The following is a 24606-nucleotide window of genomic DNA, read 5'->3' on the forward strand; positions in this document are numbered from 1 at the left end:
TTCTTAATCCTGTTTAGATATTGTCACCTTTTCCCAGAATGATGTGCTGAGCAGTGACTCGACTTGTCCTCTTTGAGAGGAGAACTTGCACTGTCTGAAAACCACCTGAAAAACAAGACTGAAATCTTTTCTCATTGAAGGTAGAAAGAGTTTTATTGTTGGTCTCAGTGATGCCGAGAGTTTACCTTCAAAACAGACTTGGGGGAGCAAAAATTAAGGTTTCCCTCTGGAAGCAGGACCATTGGCAATGCCAGGAATGTGGAGCCAACACAGCAGACCCTTAAAAACCAAGTGCATGAGAGAGAATAAGCTGGGGGTGACTTTAGCTTGTCATCCCCTTGCTGGGTGGTCTGCCTCAGTCTCAGGGCAGAACTCCAGTCCAGGGGATGCAGGATACTGGAATGACCTATTCCTGTGACTCTAGCTGAGTTGCAAACATTGACCAAAACCCTGTTGAAGGTAATTAGTGTTCTGAGACAGGATTTAATTTCAGCCATCCCCAGCTGGAGGCTGTTCCTCAAAACTCAAATTTAAGCCAAGTGCTCCAAGTGCCCCAGTCTGCTCCCTCCAAGCCATGTGCACATGTATATATAGGCCCCTGCACAGAGAAAATCGTGCCTGAACATGGTATTTTGTTAGTCTTCATTGCTCTGCTTCCAAATTTAACCAGAAGTAGAAGGGCTGAAATAACATAAGAAAGGTTGGACATATGATATTTCCTGCTGCTCAGCTAAATACAAGAATTGCCAAAAATCTTCCAAGGTAGCTTGTTTCTTTTACATTTTTCTCCCAGTTCTGCAGACTTGAGAAGGTCAATTACTTTCGAGAAGGATTTGGCTTTGGCAACACTTATGGAAAGCGAAGCAGAATTATGACCTTTTGGAGGTTTGCCCATCACTGTCCCATCTTGTCCTTTAAGAACTAAAGGCTGAATTTTCACAGCTACAGTCTTCGGTTTAATAGGTGTGAATTTGTTTCTGTGCACTTCTAAGACATCATGAGTATTTGTGTGAGAATTTGTTTTTAGATGTCTATTTATTTGTGCTCACAGATCAAGTGATCACTGGTATTTGTAGAGCAGAAACACAGGCTCAGGTATTTCCAGGAGGAAAATCATACCAAAACAAATGAAATTGGATTCAAACCGAGCAGAATAATAAAGCTCTAAAATTATATACTTAGGTTAGTATGTGGTGACTCCAGCCTATCTGGAATGCATACTATAATAGTTATATCATGTTAGAGAGGCAGGGTTTTTTTTCAGCAGGACGTTTCCTAGAAAGCAGAAATATCTCTGTGGTTTGTGTATGGGTTTGGAACTTGTGTGCAAGTATGGAGCAGGGAATTTGAGGCATGAAATAGTCAGGATTAGTGAAGGCCCAGATCCCTTTCATAAGCAACAGCAGAAAACAGGCACGATCAGCTCCCTTCTCCCCACTGCTATTGCAGTCTCCTCCTCTGTGGATTGTTTTGGAGTCAGTTCTTTGAAGGTTGATAAATGCTTCAGTTGTTTCTATTAGTACAGGAAAGATGCAGTCATATGGGAAAGCCAGATGCAATAAGATATTTGAGTCTGGATAAGATCTAAGATATTTTTACAGTAAGATAGTTAATTTTCACCAGGCAAAGCCCTTGCAGGGTATAAATCAGTGTAAATGCACTGGAACTACTCAGTTTTGCACTCGCAAAGTGCCTGCCCAAGAATGTTCTCAAAATCCAATTAAATAACTAGAACTGTTTCATGTGGAAATGCCCCTCAATTACAAAGACAAGTCTAAGCTATCATGATGTGATTTTTACAATCTCCTTGCAGGGTGCCCTAGTTTGCATTCATGGAATTTTTTGTTTTTGTTTTGTTTCTGTAATAATGTGGATGTTGGCCATCTGTCTGATCCTGGAAAGGTTGTAAGGTTGTCCCTGCTCCCCAGGTTCTCTTCCCACTCCCTCATTGATCATAATGTTTGATTTAGGTGCCACTAGATTTCCTTCTTTGTTCTCCAGCCCTAACCTCCCCCCTGCAAACACACATGCATTGTGCAATGGTGTAAAAGCTCTCCTGGCTGCAGCTGGGAGTAGTAACTGCTCAGCTGGTTCCAGCGCTGCCCTAGAGCTGCCGTAAAGGTCAGAGACAAGGGAATTCTAAAAAGCAAAACAAGCCGTGTTGTTGTCCCCCCCGTTTAATCCTGGCTGTGTGTTTTGATCAGCACCACAAGCCATCTCGTGTGCAGAGCTGCCCTTCTCCCAGCCCCGTGTTTGTGGCCGTCCAGGGCAGCGTGCTGGGCACTTTTCCAGCCCTGCTCCGGGCTCGGGCGCTGCCGCAGCTGATTGACTTGCTCTGCTCGTCAGACACAAAGCACATTCTGAAAGGAAATGACATATTGAACTCCCCGTGAGCTGATGGGTATTGTGCACGGTCATCTGATGGCACAGATGTGCCCCTAATAATCCTTCCAGGAGGATATTTCCTCCTGGGATGCTCTGGCCATCTGATCTGCTCTGAGGTATGCTGACCTATCTTGACCCAGTTTATGATCAATTCTCTCTGCTGTTTTCTAAAAGGAGCCCAGAAATATCTCTTTATCATTTTGATTGCCTGGAAGTTATGGTATTACATGTCTGCTCTTTCCACAGAAGATACTCGGTGATTGCTCTCAAGCATTAACTCTTACAAAGGGGAGGAAAGCCACTCTGTGTTAGTGTGAGCAAGAGTAAATTTCTCTGTAGAGCTTTGATAGCTAATCAGTGTTTGACAAACAGCAAAGGGAGGAAGAGGAGTTGTGGAAGCAGAGGTGATTCCTGTTCCACCAAACGTTGCTGGGTAACTTCATCTGTGTTAGTCAAGTGACCCTTCTGCTGCTGTGCCTTTATCTTAATGTCCTTTTTCTCAGGTTTGTGTGTGCTGTGCATGTGTCTGTGAAAGACGAATGGTTTCCAAGCTTTCCTCCTGATGTGTATCCATGTGTTTTGCAACACCTGCTTTTCAAGTGGGAATGGTGTTAATACTGGATTTCTCTGGAGGTGAATCAGCTGCCTCAGGTACAATGGGAGGGTTAATTTGTAATCTGGTTCTGCTGGGCAGTGAGCAGAGATAAGCTTGGGAGTTCAGAGGTGTGTGATGATCCCTTTCAGCCAAACCAACCGACTTACTGAGTGCTTTCCATTCCTGATATTTGAAGGTTATCTGGGTTTTCATAAACACTAAACTCAACTTTTTAATACGGCTACACTAGAGTGTCTGAAATTGGCAGCCAAAACTCTGAATTCTTGTCTGAATCAAGCTGAATGCAAAGTCTCCCATATTTGTGGCATACAGCAGTGATTCCCTGATGGAACATCAGAGTTTGACTTTAAGCAGGATCCAAGAGAAGCCTGTCTCTACAATCATCACTGTTCCTATGCCTGTGTGTATTAAAATCATCTCAACATGGACACATAATGGTTTTCCAAGCTTCATCCAAAAATATTCAGTTGTTTCTCGCAACAAGGCAGGAGAAATAAATAGTTTTGCAGGTATTACAATATCCTTACCCTTGTCTGGAATGTTCCCATGATCCCAGTCTTCATAGCGAGGACTGAAGTTTGACCATTGAGAAGGATATGCATTTTTCTGCCCATCTAAAAGCCCACCTAAAGCTGGTTATTAGATCATAAAGAGTTCATTCATGAAGCACCAGTCTCCACTGGTCCTGCAGCTTTGTTGTGAAATGCTTAAGGAGATCGAGATAAGGAGCAAACCTTCCCACTAACCCTTGTTTACACTGAGGCTGTAGATGAAGGAGCCCTTGGAAAATCCATACCCAGCCCTGTTATAACACTGCAAGCGCTCAGCTCCTTCTCTGCCCTGTGGTTACAGTGCTGTGTGTGTTCACTTACACCTCAAAACCCTCACAATCTGCAATTTCTTACTAAGCCCAGCCTACCAGATGTATTTGCAGTAAGCTCTTCTATACTGTTAGTGGGAGTATTCCCACAATAGGCTCACTGGAGTGTCACTAATATGATTGTCCATGCCAGTGGCTGCTCTCTTGCAGCCCACATGATTTTGTTATCATCAGGGAAGGATTTATGTAATGTTCATAACTAACCAGCCACTATAAATTCGTGTCTTGCTGTTGTAGTTTTTCTCACCTCCCTGTTTTCAGACTTCAAGGTATCTCATTGAGCAAATGAGTGACTGGGAATTTGAGAAACAGTACACAATGTATGCTTAATTTGATGCTAAATTACACTGATATAAAGATTGAGATTTTAAAGGGCCTTGGGCTAAATTCTCAATGTTAATTAGGCATGGCTATATTAGACTCTGCACTTCTACATGATGAAGTTCTGGTCTTTCGTGGCAGAACAAAAAGAACTCCATCCTTCTCTCTGAGGTCTGAATCCTCTGGCATAGCTTGTAAGGGATAAAATCTGGTGTGAATTCAGCTAGATTGATAGCAGCAGCAAACACTGCCTTTTTGCTCTTTAAGTAGTACATTGCCACCTGAGCAAGCCTTAGGTGGTTTTCTTGAACCACTCCTTGTCTCAGGGGGTGACCTCAGGAGGCCTCTCAGCTGTGTTGGAAATGGTATAGACAGAGATGTTGCCTTAAGTACTCTGGACTTTGAATTATTTAACTGTTGTGGAAGGAAGTGGGGCTGAGGGAAGCACAGCAAAGGAGAGGAGAGATTATTTCTACCCTTTGTAAAACTGTATTGGGTTCAACGTCATACCATGAAATATCCAGTGCAGAACTCAAGAACTGCTCCAGTGGATCTTCACTGACTTATCCAATTGCATGGAACATGGGGATACTTAACCCAAATCTGTCGGTTTTAATTATTTTCCTCTGGACAGATAAAAGCTTTCTATAGGTTCCTGTAGAATATTTGCTCTTTCAAGCGTTCTTCTGTGCTTTGATACTGAACGATTAAAGCATGCTAAAGAAAAAAACAGCCCCAACCTTTAGCTCCCTGTTCTTGGGCCCCCTGACTGCAGCTTTGATTGTTGACCTAAATTCCCCTTTCATAACTGAGGCCTGTCACCTCTGGTTGGAGTCTCCCAGCAAAACAGGCAGGGCCAACTTTCAGAAGTGCAGGGCACTGTTTTCCGTTCTGCCTCGCGTGGCTCTGGCGGCTCCGCGGCACCCGACGTGTTCAAAGACAAACTGACCTCCCTCTTCCCCTTCCCCCACCTCGCCCTTCTGGAAACGAAACCATAACACGGGTTTGGTTTATTTTTTTTTTTTCCTTTTGCCTTCCCTCCTCTCCCTCTCCCCCCACTTCCCATTGCTCAGCAAAGCGAGGAAACTTTTCCTGCCTGAAGAATGAAATTCTTAGTTCATCCTATGGCTGCGTTGGTTGCTGTGAAGATTGCTGTTATCCAGGCATAAGAAATGGAACTGAAGTGAGGGAAGGAGGCCCTGGAGGATGTTATTTATAACATTACAGTGGGTTACAGCAACTACTCCAACCTCTCTTCTGTCAAACTCTGCCCACAGAGGGCTGCTTCTGGCTCTAGCAGCCTCCAGCTGTGAGTTCCTGTTCCTCTGCTCCCATCCCAGCTACAGCAATGCCTCCTGTCCTCACCCAGGGCTGTCTCCCACAAGTTCAGCAGCTGATGTTCTGTGCTGTGCTCATGCTGCCAAACCCTGCCCAGTGCACAGAGCCCACACAAGGATGTGGCTCTATTTTAAAGTCCCAGAAAAGACCAGAAGACAAAGTGGATCATAAATGATGGTATTGCTTAGGTGGTCCTGGAAGAGGTCAGATGGACAGTGATGGTGGAGCTATTGTGGCTCAGTAGCCAAAGAACTGAGATTTTGCTTGTAGAAGAAAAGAGGGAGACTGTCTTTCTCATTTTCCATGTTTGGCTTTTGGCTTTGAGCCACTGGAGTTGAATTATCCAGCTTTCCCCACTCTTTGGATGCCTAGGAATTTACTTTTCCTATAAGGGACAAATATCATAGGACTGGAAGAAGCCTTGTGGGCCATGGAAGTCTGTCTCTGGCTTAGCATAAAGGAATGTGGCATCTTCTTCTGTTCGTGCACTTCTCCAGAGTCCTCTGAGGAGTGACTCACTCCTTTGTGGGGAAGGGAGGCTTCCAGTGCCTCTTGCTGGAAAGCTGAACTAGCACCTCTTCTTCTTTTTTTTTTTTTTTTTCTAATTAAATATAAAATTCCATTTCAATCCCTTGGGCCTCAGGAACAAGAGCTTTAGAAGGAAAAAAATCATTCAGACTGAGGGGTAAGAAGGGCTGTCACTGTTCTCCTCAGCTGGAGCTCCATCCCTTTCTAGCAACTCAGGGCAAGCAGAAGTGAAGAAAACTGTTTGCCGCTGTATGAAACTTGTACATATTTTTTTAATCTAATTGCTGTGGGGAAAACAAACATCAGTTTTATTTCACACCATTTCTTGGCTCAGAAACTTCAGGCACATTCGCCAAATTGTGGTTTTTCAGTCATTGGCTGTGTCTCATTTACCATGAGGCCTCTTTGGTTGGTAAAGAGATATTAAGTAGCTAAAAATGTCCTTTACCACATTATTGTAAAGAATTCTCAGTGTAAATGAGAATTTAAACTCTGTACATTTTTCATGTAAATGTTGGTTGTAGTCACAGCTGACTTGAAATTTGGAGTGTCAACCACTACGTGGGGTGATTTTGCTCAAAACCAGCCTTGTTTGGGGTAAAAGAGGCCTCTTCTTGTTTAAAATGTTCTTAATTATGTCTGAGAAATAACTCACGGCTATGGAACCTTTTACTAAATAGAAATAAATTGTGAAAACATCAAATTATTCAGTTTTCAGAAGTTCTGGCAATTATTTCACATGTCCCTCTTCCAATGGCTTTGCCCTTATTAGTTGTCATAGAAGAAGTAATAAATTCTTTTATTATGACATCCAGTGTCCCAGCTGAAATGAGTTTCATTGTGCTGGGGACAAAACGGAAAAGTGACACTCCCTTAGCCGGAGGATCCTCAGTCCAAAGCCAAAAGTAAAGTGAAGGATTGGGAAAATAGGTGAAGCGTTCAAACAAAAGAGGGTCATAAGGAACGGGTACAACTTACTAGGGAGTTGGGTTTCTTGTCCCAGCACAAGGGAGTGTGGGTTTCTTGTCCCCTTTTTTTTTTACATTTTTTCCTTTCTCTTAAGAATAAAGCAACTCTTGCTGCCGAAAGGCTTGTGTTCAATCCATCTTTTCATCAGGAGTTGGATGTCTACAATAGTAAAAGTTTGAGAAAAGAATACTCTACGTGGCATAAGGATTCAGTAATGACCTTTGCCCTAAACTAGAAAATGCAAGGAACTGGAATAGAAGAGTGTTTAAGTTCAACAGCTTTCATACTGGTGTGTTCAGTGGTGTCCCTATTGTCACCGGGTTTTTTTCTCTTCCTGTCCTCCTTTGGCTCCCTGTAAATCTTGAATTGATGGCAGCTGTTTGAGCCCAACTCAAGACACGTTGCGTCACATCAGGGTTTAAAGGCTCAAAGGCAAGGGAGGGTTGCTACTATTCTGTAGTATTCCTCCAGCAGCTCCTCATGCTCAGCTGAGGTCAATCACCAGCATCATGCAGCATTTCAGAGAGAGGACGATGTTCTTTAAATGCTGCCTGGGAAATTTGATCTCTGTCCCAGAATAATCTATCAGTTCTTTGGGGGAATATTTCTAGCTCCAGTCAGTGTAAGGAGCAAAAATTCTTGACCCTTAAAGACTGCATGGTGGACTTTCCTGGAACTGGAGACCTGTTCCAGGATTTCCAGCTGTCCATCCAACCGTGGGGATCTTGGATGCCTGAAGAAACAGCTGGAGCAGGTTATGTGTGTCCAGCTGCTTTGTGATCCACAGACCTGGAGGATTTGATCACTGGATGGCAAAGGAGACTGGAGATGGTGGGGATTGTGGCAGGGATGAGTTGTCCTTCTGTGCCTCAGTCAAAACAGCCCAGGGAGTCCCTGGGGTTCCCCTGGCCACGTTGAAGACATGCAGATTCTCAGAGGGATTTGTTGGGACAAGCCCATTTCTGCATCACTTTTTCTTCTCTCACCGTGCTGGCATTTCCTGGCAGGCAAAAACTCTCTTACAAAATGCCTGATCAGCTCTAATGGTCTTATTACAATAAGCTGAGATTTTTATGACTTATTTGGGAGAGGGACTTGTCTTGCCAGCTGTCCTCTTATTCACTGCAGTATTATCCACCCACTATCATTGGACAATACCTTCGTTTGAGATACATAAAAATACAGACTTTTATGGGCTCTCATCCATCTGAAAATGAATGCTTTGTAAGAGTATTTATTTCACAAAGAGAAACTTAAAAATGCTTCAGAAACAGACTCCAGAAGGTTATTGGTAGCTTTGGCTCTCGTATCACAAGTTCCTCGGGTAAATATCCATCCCAGCAAATGTCTTTTCTTTTTTTTTTAAGCACATTTGTTTTTTCCTTGCCTGGTTCTCCTGCTCTCCTTTCTTGTGATCAGAAGTAGAAGTATAAACCAGAAGCTGGTCTTGAAAAGGTTTTGAGCCGAGTGCACCATACAGATGAATAAACACATTACCTTCCGAACCCTGGGATCTCTCTTCCAAAGGAAACAGGAAAAGGGGGAGCTCAGAATCCCTACCAAAATACCAGCGTGCAGAAAAAAGGCCCGTTTAAATGTTTTTAACTTTCCAATCAGAAGGATTTTTTTTACAGGGGGAGGAGGAGGAGAGGGGCAGGGTGTGAGGAGAAGGGGGAAAGTGGGTGCTGGGAGAGGAGAGGAAAAATACAGTGAATGCTCCTGTAACCTTTGCTCTGTTGATACTAGACAAGACTGCACTGTTAATGAGTGATTGTTAACAGATGGCTCTTGAGCAACTTAGTCAGAAGCAGAAGATGTTATTTGGTTGTAGTGAGGGGAGGGTGAGGGTGCAGGGGTGAGGTAAGGGGATATTTAGTCTTTTCACGAGGACTGAACTGTCAGAGATTTATGATTTTCCTTTAGGCTTTTGGAAGTGGAGGCTCTGGGGAAGGATTGTTTTCTATGTGCTGATAGTAGAAAGGCCATTTGGTGCTGAAAGCTCCAATGATTTTGTCTTTGGTGAGGAGTGTCCCTGCAGCCCTTGGCCTTTGAGAACTGGAAGATGGAAATGTCTGCCATTAAGTCGCCAAGCCTTGTGTCCCAAACTGGGGGGGACTGGACTCTGTCCACTGCTTGGAGCTGTCTGAGGGCTGGGTGAGAGAGCGCTAAGCATGGATCTACACTTTGGGAGTGAAATCTTTCCACAGTGCATGGAGCTGTTAGAAGTGTCCCTGTGAGGGGGCAGGAATCTTTCTGTGGATGTCCATCTTTGCGTATTTCTTGCCCTTTCCCAGGGTGGTGTATACCAGTGTATGCCATGTGCTTACTGTTTTTATTGGGTTTGACCTTGAAGGCAGCCCGAACATGTCCCATTCACCCTCTGTAGGATCTGTGTGCTTGAACTTATCAAGATGACTGCAGCTGCTCAGTGTTTCTCAAAGTGTGCAGAATTTAGGGTTTGTGTTTATTTCCCTTCTGGACCTTATTAGGTACAGGGTTCAGGGGTATGAGGGATGAGTGACATCAACCGAGATTGGTTCTCAAGACTGTTTTTATTTTCAACCACTGATGAATGGCTTGAGGGAAGGGAAGAACCAAATGCACAGTCCAGAGTTTTGCTGATAGGAATTTGCAGAAAAGTTTTGGGATTTGGTCAGGAAAACAGAATCCCATTTGTAGATGCCACTGGCAAATCTTTACCTTTAATAGGAAGTCTTGACATGACCTCCCACAATGGTGCACTAGATGATTTAAAGTCTTCCTTGTGCACTAACTATCTAACAGATGTAGGTGAGTGTGTGTATATACATTCAGAGAGGTATATTTACACAATTTAAAGACTGACGCCTTCGTTCTGTCATCCCTTATTTACTCATATTTCTCTTTTGGGGGCACGTAGGACTGTATGACAAATGTTCTTACACCTCCCGTGACCGAGGCTGGGTCCTGGGGATTAACACCGTCAGTGACCAGGGGAACAGAGACCCCCGCTATTTCTTCTCGCTGAAGACGGACCGTGCTCGCAAGGTCACCACCATCGCGGCCCACCGCAGCTACCTCCCCAACCAGTGGGTGCACCTGGCTGCCACCTATGACGGGCGCCTGATGAGGCTCTATGTCAACGGCGCCCAGGTGGCCACGAGCGGAGAGCAAGTGGGCAGCATCTTCAGCCCACTGACCTTGAAGTGCAAGGTGCTCATGCTGGGAGGAAACGCCCTGAACCAGAACTATCGGGGTTATGTGGAGCACTTCAGCCTCTGGAGGACAGCCCGGTCTCAAAAGGAGATCTTGTTGGACATGGAGCAAGCGACTCACAGGCAAGACACGCCCCTACCTCAGCTCGTTCTTCAAGACAGTTTACTGAATGTGAAAAGCACCTGGTCTCCCATGAAGGACGGCAGCAGCCCTCAGACCAAGTTCAGCTACCACCACGGCTATTTGCTGGACACCAGCCTGGACCCTCCTCTCTGCGGGCAGACAGTGTGCGATAACACAGACGTCATTGCCAGCTACAACAAGCTGCCCCGGTTCCGCCGCAACAAAACCGTGCGCTACCGCGTGGTGAACCTGTATGATGACAGGCACCAGAACCCCACCGTCAGCCAGCAGCAGATCGAGTTCCAGCACCAGCACCTCAACGAGGCTTTCAGCCGCTACAACATCACCTGGGAGCTGGAGGTGCTGGAGGTGAGGAACTCCTCCCTACGCCACCGGCTCATCCTGGCCAACTGCGACATCAGCAAGATTGGGGACGAGAACTGCGACCCCGAGTGCAACCACACACTGACGGGGTTCGATGGCGGGGACTGCCGGCATGTCCGCCACGCGCTCTTCAGCAAGAAGAAGCAGAATGGGGTGTGTGACATGGATTGTAATTACGAGAGGTACAACTTCGACGGGGGGGAGTGCTGCAACCCAGAGATAACAGAAGTCACTAAGACCTGCTTTGACCCATATTCTCCTTACAGGTAGGCAATTTCTTTTTATGGTCATATTGATGAATATCTGTCTAGGTATCGATCATCCTGCTGGCTGTTGAACCCTTTCATTGTTGCTATTATGGGCTTTGGAGTTTAATGATTTTTTTTTTTTCCTCAGTATCTGGCTCACATTGCAGCTCTCCAAATGCAATCTCAGTAATGGTCTCAGCAGTGCCTTACCCCTGAATCAGTATTCTCCAGCCAGGCTAAGGAAAATCTGTGCTAAAGACTGAAGCAGCCAATTTTGAGAGAACCATTAGTTGATGGCTATGAGCAGCATATTGTAACAGTGCACAGTTTATTTTAACTCCAGACTCTGAGGAATGGGGATTGGATGTCACAGAAAGCTCCTGTGTATTTGGAGAGGGAAAAGGCCCTCAGGCATGAAAGAGAACATGAATCCTCTTAGGTAGACTTTAATTCTGTAGCACTTCTTTGAAGGTAGGTCGGTAATTCCATACTCTTACTGCTGTGTACTGGTCTCTGTGTGCACTAAGGTGGAGGGGCAGCTGAGTCTGGGGGCTGTGAAGAGGGAGGTGGGTACCAGGTTCCTGTTGCACACACTGGGTGGGTAATGAAACTCTTCTGTGCCCCTTTCTACATATAAATGAAAACAGGGGTAATGCCAGTTCATTGCAGAGCAGCCTTCTCTGGGGGGATGTGAGCTCATAAAATCCTCATCTCCTCAGCTAAGGTGTCTTTGGGCTGCAGTTTTGAGGAGTGGCATCCTTGAATAACTTGCTTCAGGTGGGTACTACGTACCCACAATTACTCCAAATTCAGACAAGTTACTGTGTCTAAGCAATAAGGTGCTTCTTGTGAATGGGTTAGAAATACAAGCACAGAAAAGATGAAGGTTAAAGCTGAAATTCTGTTTTCTGCATTCCATGTTACAGGTTTTTTGGGGCAATTCATGGAGCCGTGGGGGGAAACTTCTAAATTTTCGGAACACCCAAAACTAAAGTTCAGGTTAAGAAGGAAAGTGTGAGCTCTTCAGGAGCTCATTGCAGCAATTCAGATTATATTTATAGCTTCCTTAATAGAGAGAAGTTTTTAAACAACATTATCAGCTCTACTGGAGCTTTAAATACACATAATTAAGTTGGAAAGAAAAGCCAATTTATTTTTTTTTTTTTACTCCAGTGAGGTTGTTTAAAAAATCCTTCTAGCTCAGTTTGATTTCAGTGACTTACTAGTGAACAAAGCTCAAATGAGGAAATACTTTAAATATTAATGATTGAAAACATTGAAAGGAAAAATACCATTTTTTAATACTGCTCAAATGGAGAGAAACTCAACTGAGCAAATACCATCAAAGGCATAATGCAAATTGGATTGTTTTAACGCTGTAGTTCTGAGAACTTGAGGGGTTACTTATAGCAACTCGTACAGTTTTTAGGAAAAAAATACATTATTTTTAATCTGATAGTACCTTTTTATCACTTGGTCTGTGACCAGCAGAATGCCCATTTAAAATGAAACAAGAGAAAACCTTGTAAGTTATAGTTCAGAGATTTAAGGCCGTGTCATAATGTTATTCTGAGGTACAGAAATGCTTCTATTTCAAATGAAGCCTTTTTGCTGCACAGATTGTGCTCGCACAAGTCCAAGCAAGACAGTGAGTTGCAAAATTTGAAGTTACCTTAGCACTGAGTAGTTGCTTTTCAGGCGTAGTTTTGTGTTCCTTTTGGAGACAGCCACCTGGCTGACCTTGTCTGGAGGATTTACATCTCATGCCCTTGAGCTTACAGATCTTCTACAGGTTCATTTTGACTTGAGAAAAAGCTTCCTCTTGACCTGAAATAGTGAGTAAGGCCTGAAGATCCTCTTCCACAAGCTAGAGCCTCAGAAAATACAGAGATGCTCCAAAGATTTTTTTTTTTTTTAACAGCAGATATAACTTATTTATCTTTGCATAGACATTGCATTGCAGCATTGATCATTGGCAATGAAACCACAGAGGGCAGTAGGGCAGAAATTCCATGTCCCTGGAGCCTTTATTTGGCGGCTGTTGTACTTTGGCTGAGCTCAAACTCTCTGCTATGATGGGTGTTTGTACTCAGTAAGGCAAAATAGAGCAGTTAGGCCTGTGGACCTACCACTGGAGTTTGTGAGCCTGACTTACACTGCTTTGGATATTTAAGTTAACAAATACAGGTTTAGGGCAGTGATTTTGGCAGCAAAGCCTTTACTGACTACAAGGGTAAAGATTCAAACCCTGTGTTTGGCTTTGGTAGTGCTGTCAGCATCATCCCCTGAGACAGAGATTTCCAAGTCAATTAGTGACAAAGTCAAAATCTGATTGGCACCATCTGGGCCCATTTTGCATCCCCAGCTCCTCTTGTCATTGCTTTCATTGGCCAAGAGTCCTCAGTCCCCTCTAGCGCAGACCTTGCACCACAGCAGTGAAGACATTGCAGCCATGGAGAACTCACATCTCCTTTCAGGTATTTCCTCTGCCAAAATTCAGTCCGACAATAGCAGAAGAAAGGGGATAGATCCTTCAATCTGGTGAGGAAAGGGAGGGAAGAAAGAAAGATTAAGTGGTACCCATAAAAATTTTCCTGAACTTCATTTATAAAGACTTTTCAGGATCTTCCTTGGTACTGGGCTTTGTTCCTTCCACACCCTCAGTGTCAGCAGTTGCAGGCAGCTGTTCACCCAGCAAAGCTTATTCATTAAATACTTCTGTCCTCTGGAACCAACCAAAAAAGTGCTAATTCTTGATTGATGATGTAATAAACAGGAACCCTCCTCAGTGCCTCTTTATCCCCAAAAGATGATGTATCTGTTCCCAGCCACTTTCCTTCTTCTGAGTCCCTGTCCATGAAGCTCCGTCCTGGGACAGAGTTGCTCTGAGCCCTGATACAAAAAACACTGTGGGTGCTTTGTGACTAAGTGATACCACTGGAACAATTCCAAGACACCTCTGTTCTGTGTTACAACTTTCTTGTGATCCCTTTGGGCACGTTGGACGAAGGGCTGTGGTACTTTGATGGTGTCATTCAGTCACTGTGGTGGTGCAACTGTGGTGACTTCAGAGCTGATCCCAGCAGCACAGCTGGTTGGTTTCCTCTCTGTTTCCTGCCTGTCTTTGTGGCACCTCTCCAAAAATATTTAACTCCAAAAAGCTGATTTTCTGTGCCATAGTGAGGTGGCAGAGACTTAAGTAGATTTAAGTTTGTCAGAGGGACAGCAGTAAGAATGGGGACTCTGCTCTCAGAGCTGCTCAGCAGAAAAGCCGTAAACATTGTGGTACCAACTAGATCATCTCTCCTCTTTTTTAATAGCCTGCAGGGAAAAAACAAAGGACTGGTTATCATTAGCCACACAGCAGGCTTTATCCAAGAATATCTGCCTCACTTCTTTTTATTAATTTCATGAGAGTGGGACAAAATGTATTTTGTCCCAGCAGAAGGTTTACAAACATTGTTCTGCTTTTCTGCAGTTCTGGGAAATTAGAACATGCTAAGATCATACAGTTTGGCCCAATACAAAGGGAAGGAGCAAGAATAAACACCCTTGCCAGAAAAGACTCATTCTTTGTGTTATTTGCTATATTGCTGGTTACAAAACAGGGAAGACTTTGAGCTCATGACACCTACCATGGCTGCTTTTCAAAGAACTTGGAAGAAGCAGCAAGGGATCATAGGAAATCGTGCTCGGTAAATTCCATTTGATGTGGTGAGTTCTTGCACCATCCTATGGTTAGCTGAGACGTTCCTTTTATGTAATATTGGGCTTACACATCAGACTTCACCACAGGATTTCATGGACAGATAAGGAAGCATTCCCCTCGGTGGCTTCTTAGGAAAACGCTGATGAAATTCCTGAAGCAGTAAAAGTACTGGAGTCCCTTCAAATTCCCGGGATCCATATGGCCTACCAAATACTTGCTGGAAATCACCCCAGAATAACTGTCCTGAGGACAGACTTTCTCAACATCCACATGTGTGCCCCAAAGGCTCACAGCTCTTCATTTCTGCCTAAACGAGTGGCAGGGTGAGCTGCACAAGCTCTGGTCCTTTTGCAGCAAACTCGGGTTGGCCCCAAACAAGGAATCATAGAATCACAGAATGATTTGGATTGGAAGGAACCTTAAAGATTATCCAGTTCCAACCTTCACTGAGAGCTGGAGCCCAGTGTCCTGCTGATTCCACCCTCTTCTGTGTCCTTTTCTAGCACTTGTATTGGACAGTTCAGCTCTGTTCACATCGTGTCACACCGGCTTGCTCAGGGTTAAGGGCACTGGCACATTCCAGGCATACATAAATTAGACTTAAAATACATGCCTGACGCATTTGTAGGAATTTCCATAGTGGTTTGGAGCAGCAGTGGGTGTGACAGGGCTGTGTATGAGCACACTGGGCTAGGGCACGTGGGCCAAAGCAGTAGCATCAGGAGGAGGAGGAGGTGGTGGCTAATCCATAGCCCAGGGCAGCCTCAGACAGGTGGCAGAGCTGCACTTCAGGGCTTTTCCATGGAGTATCAGATCAACCTCTTTTCGTTCTCTTCTGCTGGAAATCTCTTCATGAGACGTACTTGAAAAATATGGTCAGCTTACTCTGGAGGAGGGAGGCACACTGAATGCCCTTTTCCAGGAGCTGGAGTTGTAAGAAACACTCCTTGATTCCCAATAAAGCACTAATTTCCACTTAATCCTAAACACTAAAAAGAACAGAAGAAATTCTTCAAAGCTCTTCAGATCCGGGAGCTTGAGAACTTAATCCCCTGCCTCGAAGAGACCATTGTGCAGCTCTTGACATCAAGGATTCCTGCATTCACATAGGTATCAGACAGACATATAACAAATACCTGAGTTTTTGTCTAGGGATTCAGTGTTAAATGTCCAGTTCTTTAATTAGCAGCTCCAGGGCTGTTTAGGAGGTGAAGAGTATCAAGGACAGAGCTGCTGTATCTTGGTAGTTGTCACCCAAAAGCCAAGTCCCAACAGGAAATCCTCTGTTCTCTCTGTTTATTCTGTCCTCTGTTCCAGATGTCAGGGATGTTAATCAGCTGGGAGGAGTTGCATCTGTTCCCATGCTAGCAACTGACATTTATAAGTCTAGTATTGAATTCTGATACAGACAGGACTGCAGTGCTAAAGAAACTATTTCTATACGATTGCACACCCTAGAAACAGTAGGAGTTTGCTCGATTTAGCTTGACCCACAGTCAACTTTTCCAACAGCTTTTTTCAAGAAACATTTTTTCCCCAAGACTCATAGAACTCATGGTTTCTTTCATGGATGTTATCCATTAAGGAAAAAGATCACTGTCTGGTCAAACTGCAGGATGCTTGGGATGAAGGGGGCCTATAAAATCTCTGGAGTAAACTATCAGAGATCATTAAGAATTCTTGTGGGAGACAACAGATTAAAGTATTATTATACCCCCAGTGCTGAGGCAGACCCGTTTGTCTCTGAAACCTCACGTGGAAGATTTGCAAGTGCAGAGTCTGCAGATTTGACAGGGATTGAATTTGCCCCTTGCTGCTGGGCAGCACCACAACCCCTGGGATCAGCTGCCCCATGGATGCTTTCCAGCAACACCTTACCAGCCTCTGGTTAAGCAAATGAAGTGGAGATCATCCCTTCCCACAATCTGCAATGTGGCCATGTCTGTGAGCTGGTTTATTCTCTTTGCTGAGCAATTCAAATTGAACCACCTCTCTCACAGACCCACTGTTTGATCATGTCCAACAGGCCCCTTTCAAGTGCTGTGGGGCCTTGCATTAATCCCCCTGGTTTTCTCCCATAGCTATTTGTGTACAGCCTCTCTTCAGCTCTGGTTGTGGGGTGACCTTTGCATTTTTAATTAATGGCAGCTGAACCTCATGTGTAAATTCAGGAGGATGCACCTTTCACACCGAAAAAGATGCAGAGTTCTGTGGCAAGCTTAACCAGGTGCAACACTCACATTTGCAATTCCCATTCTATACCTCAGACTTCGTTTCTGATAGGGATTTAATCCCAATTCTTGCAAGCAATAGCTGCCCCTTGGGGAAATATAGAGCAGCCACCTCCTCTGTGTTTCATTTACAGCACCCATGAACAGAGAGCATTTGACTTTGCCTCTCTCGTAGATTGCTGGACTTGGGCAAACAGTACTTCAGCTGTGTTGTGGTTTTGGTTTTTTTTTGGTTTTTTTTTTTTTGCAGGGGGTTGGGGAAACTGAGTGGATGTCTTAGTTTATCTTCTCTTAAATGAATTAATTGTCCCTCAAACACCCCAGGATCAGGACAGTGTGGAGCTGTCCCATCACTTTTGTACCTGCCCATCACAAAGACACACTTGTGCAGAGCAACTGCTGAGGCCAATTTCACACTGTATGTGATGTCTTCTCCATTAGATGTAGGTCAAGACACCTACTGGAATCATCATATACTCCTCAAACTTTGTTTGTGGGTGATTTGAGAAGGATGGAGGAGCTTCAGAGGGATGCTGATCATAACTTCTGTAGAGCTCTGAGGAGATGCAGTGACTCAGAGCCTCAAACTGACCTGTCAGGGCTACTGAGATATGCAGGAACCACTTCAATATTTGCAACGTGTTCGTGAAAGCTGTGCTGTAAGAAAGTGTGATGCTGATAGCCACAGTCATGTTTTCTCCCTTAGAGCCAGATTCGTTGAGAAGGAGGATGGATATATGCCCACCCCATAGCACAGCAGAGTGTTTAGGCCAGGAATACAAACCACTGCTGTCAGAAGCAATTGTGTGATTGCTCCATCGGCTGGCACAGAGCTCCGGGACCCACATTCTGTGCAGGAAGATTAGGAGCATGTGCTCTGCTGGGGTCAATGAAATCCTGTCCTTCTGTTTGCTTCCGAGTAGATTTGCAATTTTGAAGTTTCTCAGGGTAACTCAGCTGAGACTACCTAGTTTGCATGTAATTTCAGCACTCCAAATTACCATAAATTTGCAAGAAATTGTTTTCAGGTTCATTAATAATGGATGGGTGGCTACACCACCAGAGTGCTTCCTCTCAGCTTCCAAAAGGATCAGGGTGAGCTGCACTGAGGGAAACTTCTTGGAGTACTTAAATTCTTGGGGTATGAAACTCTAATAAACCTCTAAAAAGCCAGGAAATTTGGAGTGAAGGCTGAAACCCCATACCTAGTGCACCCTACTGGGTCTTTGTATTTCAGAACACGTTACGTTTGTTCACTGAAATATCTCCAGTATGGAATTCTTTAGGGTGAAGTTTCACCTTTAACTCTAAATTTCCTGGCATGTGTGAGTTTGAAGTACATGCTTAACTTCTCCCCAGTGCTGTTTTTAATTTTTAATTTCCTTTCTCTTTTAAAGGAGGGACCCTGTTAGAAGGACCCCTACTAAAAAGGGACCCCACTGAAACAAAAATCAGAGTGTTTGGCCTAATTTGATCTGTCTGAAAATCTTCAGGAGAACCAGCTTCAGCTTTTTTTTTTTCCTACCGTTGTTTTAAAGACTCTTGTGGCCAATCCACCCCAGTGAAAAAGATCAATAAAATCCACACCCTGAAGACCAATTATTTTAGAAGGTACCCAGATGTTTGTGTAGTATATTAGAAACCTTGGATATATAGAACATCCTCTGTAAATTGCAGTTAAAGATGTGGCCATGGCCATTGATAGGGGTGAACTGCTTTTTGTGAAATGCACTATTTCCATTAATTCAGTCATTGCAGAAGCAGCCCATGTTTGCTGTTGACACTTGTTGGGTTACATCAGTGATGGTAAAAGAGTGGAAACAGCAGTGGTTTGGAATGAGAGCAGTGGCAATTACCTGCAATGCTTTTAAAAATAATTTTGGCCCTAGATGTTGAAAAGATGTGTCATCGCTGATTTGTGTGAGGGCAGCTTCAGCAGGCTTGAGTTACAAGGCTTTGGAGAATAAAATTCTTTCTGCTGCCTCAAAATGCATCTTTGGAACAACACTGCCAGTAGATAATACAGAATAAATTTGCTTCTCGTGCTATAACCTTGTTGTGTCAATAAATTGAGGACTTCAGTGAGAAGCTGTGGCAGTCAGTTCTCCCTGTCCAAGACTCTCTTGGTTTTTCAAACCACTCCCATCAGCTTTGCAAGGAAAATTTATCTTAGCGAGATGTCTACAGGGAAATTGGAAAAATGCTGAAGTTATGTAGCATTGGGTTTGTGAGTTCCTTTGGCCTCACGCCAGGTGTGCTGGGAATGTGGAGAGTCCCAGCTTCCCTTCCCTTCCCTTCCCTTCCCTTCCCTTCCCTTCCCTTCCCTTCCCTTCCCTTCCCTTCCCTTCCCTTCCCTTCCCTTCCCTTCCCTTCCCTTCCCTTCCCTTCCCTTCCCTTCCCTTCCCTTCCCTTCCCTTCCCTTCCCTTCCCTTCCCTTCCCTTCCCTTCCCTTCCCTTCCCTTCCCTTCCCTTCCCTTCCCTTCCCTTCCCTTCCCTTCCCTTCCCTTCCCTTCCCTTCCCCCCTCTCCAGTATGGCCCCATCAACATCCTTGTGTTGTATTTCCAGCCTCGACTTTGTAATACAGATCACAGCTGGTTGGTTTGAATTTCCCCTGAGTTACCCAGGATGTTGCTGAAAGAACAGGAAGAACAGAAATACTTTAATCAGTTAAATCAATCAATCAACAACAACAAAAAAAGGTAGACTAGACCTTAAAATTTACCCTGCAACCTTTGCTACTCACTGCGATGATGTCTTTGCTCTATTTCTTTAAGTGCAGGATTTTATTGGGACTTGGCAGAAGGGTAAAGTGAGGAAGACACGGGAGGGGGTTTGCTGAGTTAAAAAAGGAAAAAAGAAAATGTCAGTTAGAAAATGGAAATACCCTGATGTCCTCCAGCCTAGAGCTGGAGCCAGCCTCTCTCTCCCTCTTGCAGGGAAGGGGCTCCTTTTCCATGAGCTTTCCATGGCCATATTTAATCGGTTTGCTCTGACATGGGGCCAAGAAAGGGCTTTGCTGTGTGATGCTGGGCCCTGCGTGTGTTCAGGCATCCACAGCTGCTCCCTAGCAAGGGCTGCCTTTTGACTACTGAGGTATTTTCTTTTATAGCCACAGAGGGCAACTATTAATAGATGAGATTTACCAAAAACACGGAGCTACGCAGCTCAGTGTGGAGGGGAAGAGGGAAACCTGTGGGATTTATGTCAGGAAAATTCCATGTTGAAATTATGCTGGAAGATGCAGTAAAAAATGAATATGCCAAGAAGGAGATTTAATCTGTAACTTTGGGCCATGCCAGCATTTCTCCTCCATTAAGGATCTGCTCCATCACATGGAACATGTTGCTGAATTAATTCTCCAGCATTAAACAGCACAAAGTGTACAGAGGATGAAGATAAGACACATAGACACGAAATATCAGCTTTTCTGAGATGTGATTAAATACCAAAAGGAAGTGGAGGCATTCCTGACCCTGGACACATTTTATTTTGATCAGACGTGGGATTAGGGGTAAAATGTGAAGAATTCCACATTGTGTGGATGGAAGGAGCTGATCAGGAGTTTGCCTCTCTATTTATTGATTCATTTCTAATTTCCATGATACAATGTAATGAGACTGGTGGCCCTGTCAGAGTCACAAATTATATTCGTGTATGGAAGACGACAGGTTTGGGAGCGTTGAGCAGAAAGGAGTGAGACAATTAAAGCTGCTTTTGAAGTCAGAACTCAGGCATTGATTAAATATCATGAAATCCAGATGATATCAATTAATAAACCCATCACTGTAATCATCTGCACATTTTTGTGCACCTTCCAAAGGCACAATGGGGAGTTATATTCCCAAGCCAAGAAAAGATCCACTGACTATCAGGAGAGTGTGGGTATCAAAACCCCCTTACACTTTGAAAAGCTTTGCTTTAAGTTGCTTTGTGTTTCCTTAATTACTTAATTTGATTTTTCTAATTGAAAAAGAGACAGGGAGAGATTAACTGGTGACAAATTTCAAGTAAATAAAGAGTGCTATGCTCATTTAGAGAATGTGGGTAGACATCATAAAAGGCAGAGCTTAGTTTGGTTCACGTGAGTGTGAGAGAGAATGGAAATATTTCCAAACTATCTGAACTGCTTAGGTTTGCACAACTGGCTGAGAACAATTACAAAACAACATTTTTTCTGTGATCTCCTGTTTTCCATGAGCTTGATGATGCTCTATTCCTATCCTCAATCCCCGAAAATGAATCTGGAGGCAAACACAGGCATGCCTGAGGAATAGTCATAATTGCATAAACTGATATTATTCAAAACACCTGAATATGTTTGGGCTTGGCATTTCTGGTTAAGGGGTTTTATTTTGCCCTCATGCTGATTCCTCCTAAAATGTGAGGTGTCACTGTTACTGCACTGAGAGCTGAGGATGAGCATTGGCTACTTGTAGTTGTTTCTCAGTTCCTTAGGGAATGGTTCCTGACATCTGTTCACTGCAGGTATAGACATGATTGAGAGAATTAAATCTTAAAGTCTTTATAATTGCTGGGAAAAGGTAGATCCTTCCACTAGGATTTAGAACGCCAAGTTTAGAGCTCAAAAACGGGAATTTAAATTCATTCACAGTTTGCATCAGGCTTCCCCATCATGCTGTGTTCCTTAACAATCATTCAACATTTCCTATTTTTAAGTACATAATGTTGTTCCAAATGGATGTTCTGCTTTCTGCCTGGACCAAGCTACACATCCCAAGCTCTTTGAAGTCCACAGAAAGATTGAACTCCCAAAGACCTTGGTCTTTGGCTTGGATCTCCTCATCCAGAGCACAAGTGAGGCTGGGATCCTTCCTGAGACGAAGGGCGATAGCTCAGGGGAAAGCTCCTACAGAACAGAACTGCACTGGAATAAGCAGGAGAAATGTTCTGGATAAGGATTGATGGCAACAGTTCACAGCATTATAAAAATCTCTTCCCTTTTGCCTCCAGCATTTTTACCACGACTGTGTCAGTGCCAAAACCCAGAACACACTCACTAATTCCTCCAGAATTGATCGGTCATGATAAACTTCCAAGCACGGAGTAAAATGCTTCCGTCAGACACATCAGAGTGTTTCTCCCAGTTTGCCTGGAGAAATCTGTGCCGTTTGATTTCCTTCCCTGCATCCAATTTGATTCAGAAAAGGGCTGCAAGCTCCTGGCTCACTCCTCATACACTCAGAATTCTTCTGACAGATTTACTTTTGGGGACAGATTTATTCTCGTGTTTGTGCTATAAAATGCCCTATTTATAAAGGGTGATTAGACACTGGAATGAGCGCCCAGGGAGGTGGTGGAGTCATCATGCCTGGAGGTGTTTAAGGAAAGTCTGAAGGTGGAATTTAGGGCCATGGTGTAGTTGACAAGGTGGTTTTTGGTCATAGGTTGGACTTAAAGACCTCAGACGTCTTTTTCAACTCAATTGGCTCTGTGATTACGTCTTAATTTAGGCTCGAACCTTTAACTATTCTCATCTTGATCAGACACAAAGTTTTTTTTATATCCTCCTGGGAACAATACCTGAAGAATTTCTAGTTTTTGATCTATAAAACCATCGTGAGGAGATAGTCCAATAGTGCTTGCAGGATGCCTTCTCTTCTCCCACTACTGAGTAAGGCAGGATGTCAGGGTTTGCAAAGTGTTTGAGCTGGCACAGGGCTGTGGAAGTGAGGGAATTCATAGCAGTCCCCCTCTGCCTACGGCAGGGAGCTGCAAGACATCCCATGCTAACAAAGGCTTTCTAAGTACGGGTTTGTGAAATTTGGGGTCTCTGTGGGGCGGCAAAAACGACAACCTACAGTATTTGTTGGACCCTTTTTGGGTCGGTTTTGTAGCCACTGAGTGCTGTAGAAGTGGTTAGTGACAGATCACCAATAAATTACAGGAGAAAACCAGAGCAAAAGCTGATGTGTGGCTGAGATGAGCAAATACAGTGACAGAGAGTGCAAATTTATGGGGAAATTAAACTGCATGGCCTGTCCATAGCAGTCGTGCTCAGGGCAAAAGTTGGTCAAGACATTTGCCCTAAAGGAAAATCCCCCCTCTTGTGTTATCATCTGACAGTGGAGAACAGATCTTTGCATTCTCACAGCCCTCTGCAGGAGGTCTGGGTTTGATTCACATGGATCCACAGGCTTGTGGTGCCAAAACAGGCAATTTCTGCACTCGCGTCTGAAGGCCAAATATATGGGTATGATTTCCTATAGTTTACAGTTACTTGCTGGATCAGAGCTGTGCGTTTCATAAGCTGCCAGTCCAATTTAGCAGGGTCTGGGGAAATGTGTCCCCCAGGGAACGCTCACAATCAGCCTTATGTTTTGGGCTGATAGTGCCTGTTTTCTGGTTAGCAGATCCATATGTGAGGAAATCCAAACGTCCTTCCAATCCAGCTCCCAACCTGGGCACTGGCTGAGGCTGCTGCCCACTGCTGATTTTCTGCTGTCTACATCCTCCAGTTCAGGAACTGTCCACTCTGGGAAGCACAAATGTACAACAGGGATCCGTGAAGGAGCTGTGGGTCCTGCACAGGTTTAAAAACCAGAAATTCTGAAAGTTTTAGAGTGTTTGGAAAAGGCAGATTTACATCTTTCCTTGTCTCGGGCTCAGCAGAGAGAAGTGAGGGGCAGGAATTCGATGTCAAGGAGTTCATTATGTTTGTGGTGTCTGTTACAGACGCTGTTGGCATGTTTTGCTTCCCAGCAGTCTCCTTGACAAAGGTATGATCTACTACATTCTCTCCTGCTCTTTTTTTTTTTTTTTTTCATTTCTTTCTGTTTTCCTAGAGAGCAAGAGTGAAAAAAAAAAAAAAAAAAAAAAAAAAAAAAAAAAAAAAAAAAAAAAAAAGTTGGCTTTAGGAAGAACACTGTCCACAATATTTTCTTTTTGCAGCTCTGAACTGTTTTCACTGCAGGTGTGTTGTTGTTTCTGCCAGATCACCTGGCAATTGACTGTGGATTCTGGGAACTTCAAAGCTAAATGTTCTCATGTAAAATTTCTGTTTCAGCGACTGACATTTTCTATTTCCTTGTAATCTCGTCATGGCTGAGAAAGAACAAGAGCAACCAGCTTTTGTAAATCTCATAATATTTAGTGGTCCTTTGTATCTGACTATTTAATTTTTTTCTTTTTCTTAAAAAGTGTGTTCAAGGCTTTACAGCTGAAGATAAAGATTCATTGTTATGATCCATCAATATTCCCTGAAAAAACTCCCTAGAAACCAAATAGAGAGAAATATCATTCCTTTGTTGTGACAGAGAGAAAAAAACTTCTGAACCTTGAAAATGTGAGGCTTCTGTTGCCAGGACACTTGGTTTCCTTGAACTGAAGTCTCCATCACCAGATCGTGTTCTTTGTGATCTCACTTGGGTGTCTCCTACACTTTTCTGCATAAAATGAAATAAGAGGAAATTTCAACCAGTCTCATTTGAATCAGATTTTCATTTCTTTCTCAAAAAAGAGGAAGATTGGGATTATTCTAACCATTGAGGATCTTCCCACTGCAGCAGGACCCGCTTCATGCACAACCCTGCCAGGAGGTTAAGAAAAGAGATTTAGAAGTCCATGGGTTGTAAAAATGAAAGCAGAAAAGAAGCGGCTTCTCCAAAGCAAAAGGGATGTTTTGCAAGCTGCATATTTGGAGTGGTTATTTTGGCCCATC

General features: G+C 43.9%; 1 protein-coding gene across 1 annotated transcript in view; it reads left to right on the forward strand.

The window, feature by feature from the left end:
* Window positions 1-24606, forward strand: part of PAPPA (pappalysin 1) — a 174535-nt gene that overhangs the window by 16686 nt on the left and 133243 nt on the right. The window contains exon 2 of the mRNA XM_066201131.1: window positions 9937-11005. Coding sequence (XP_066057228.1) covers window positions 9937-11005 — 1069 coding nt within the window. The remainder of the gene's footprint in view (window positions 1-9936; window positions 11006-24606) is intronic.

The sequence above is a fragment of the Chamaea fasciata genome, unplaced genomic scaffold (genome assembly GCF_029207755.1).
Source record: "Chamaea fasciata isolate MVZ Bird 193981 ecotype frontalis unplaced genomic scaffold, bChaFas1.0.hap1 SCAF_20, whole genome shotgun sequence".
NCBI classification, from domain to species: Eukaryota; Metazoa; Chordata; class Aves; order Passeriformes; family Sylviidae; genus Chamaea; species Chamaea fasciata.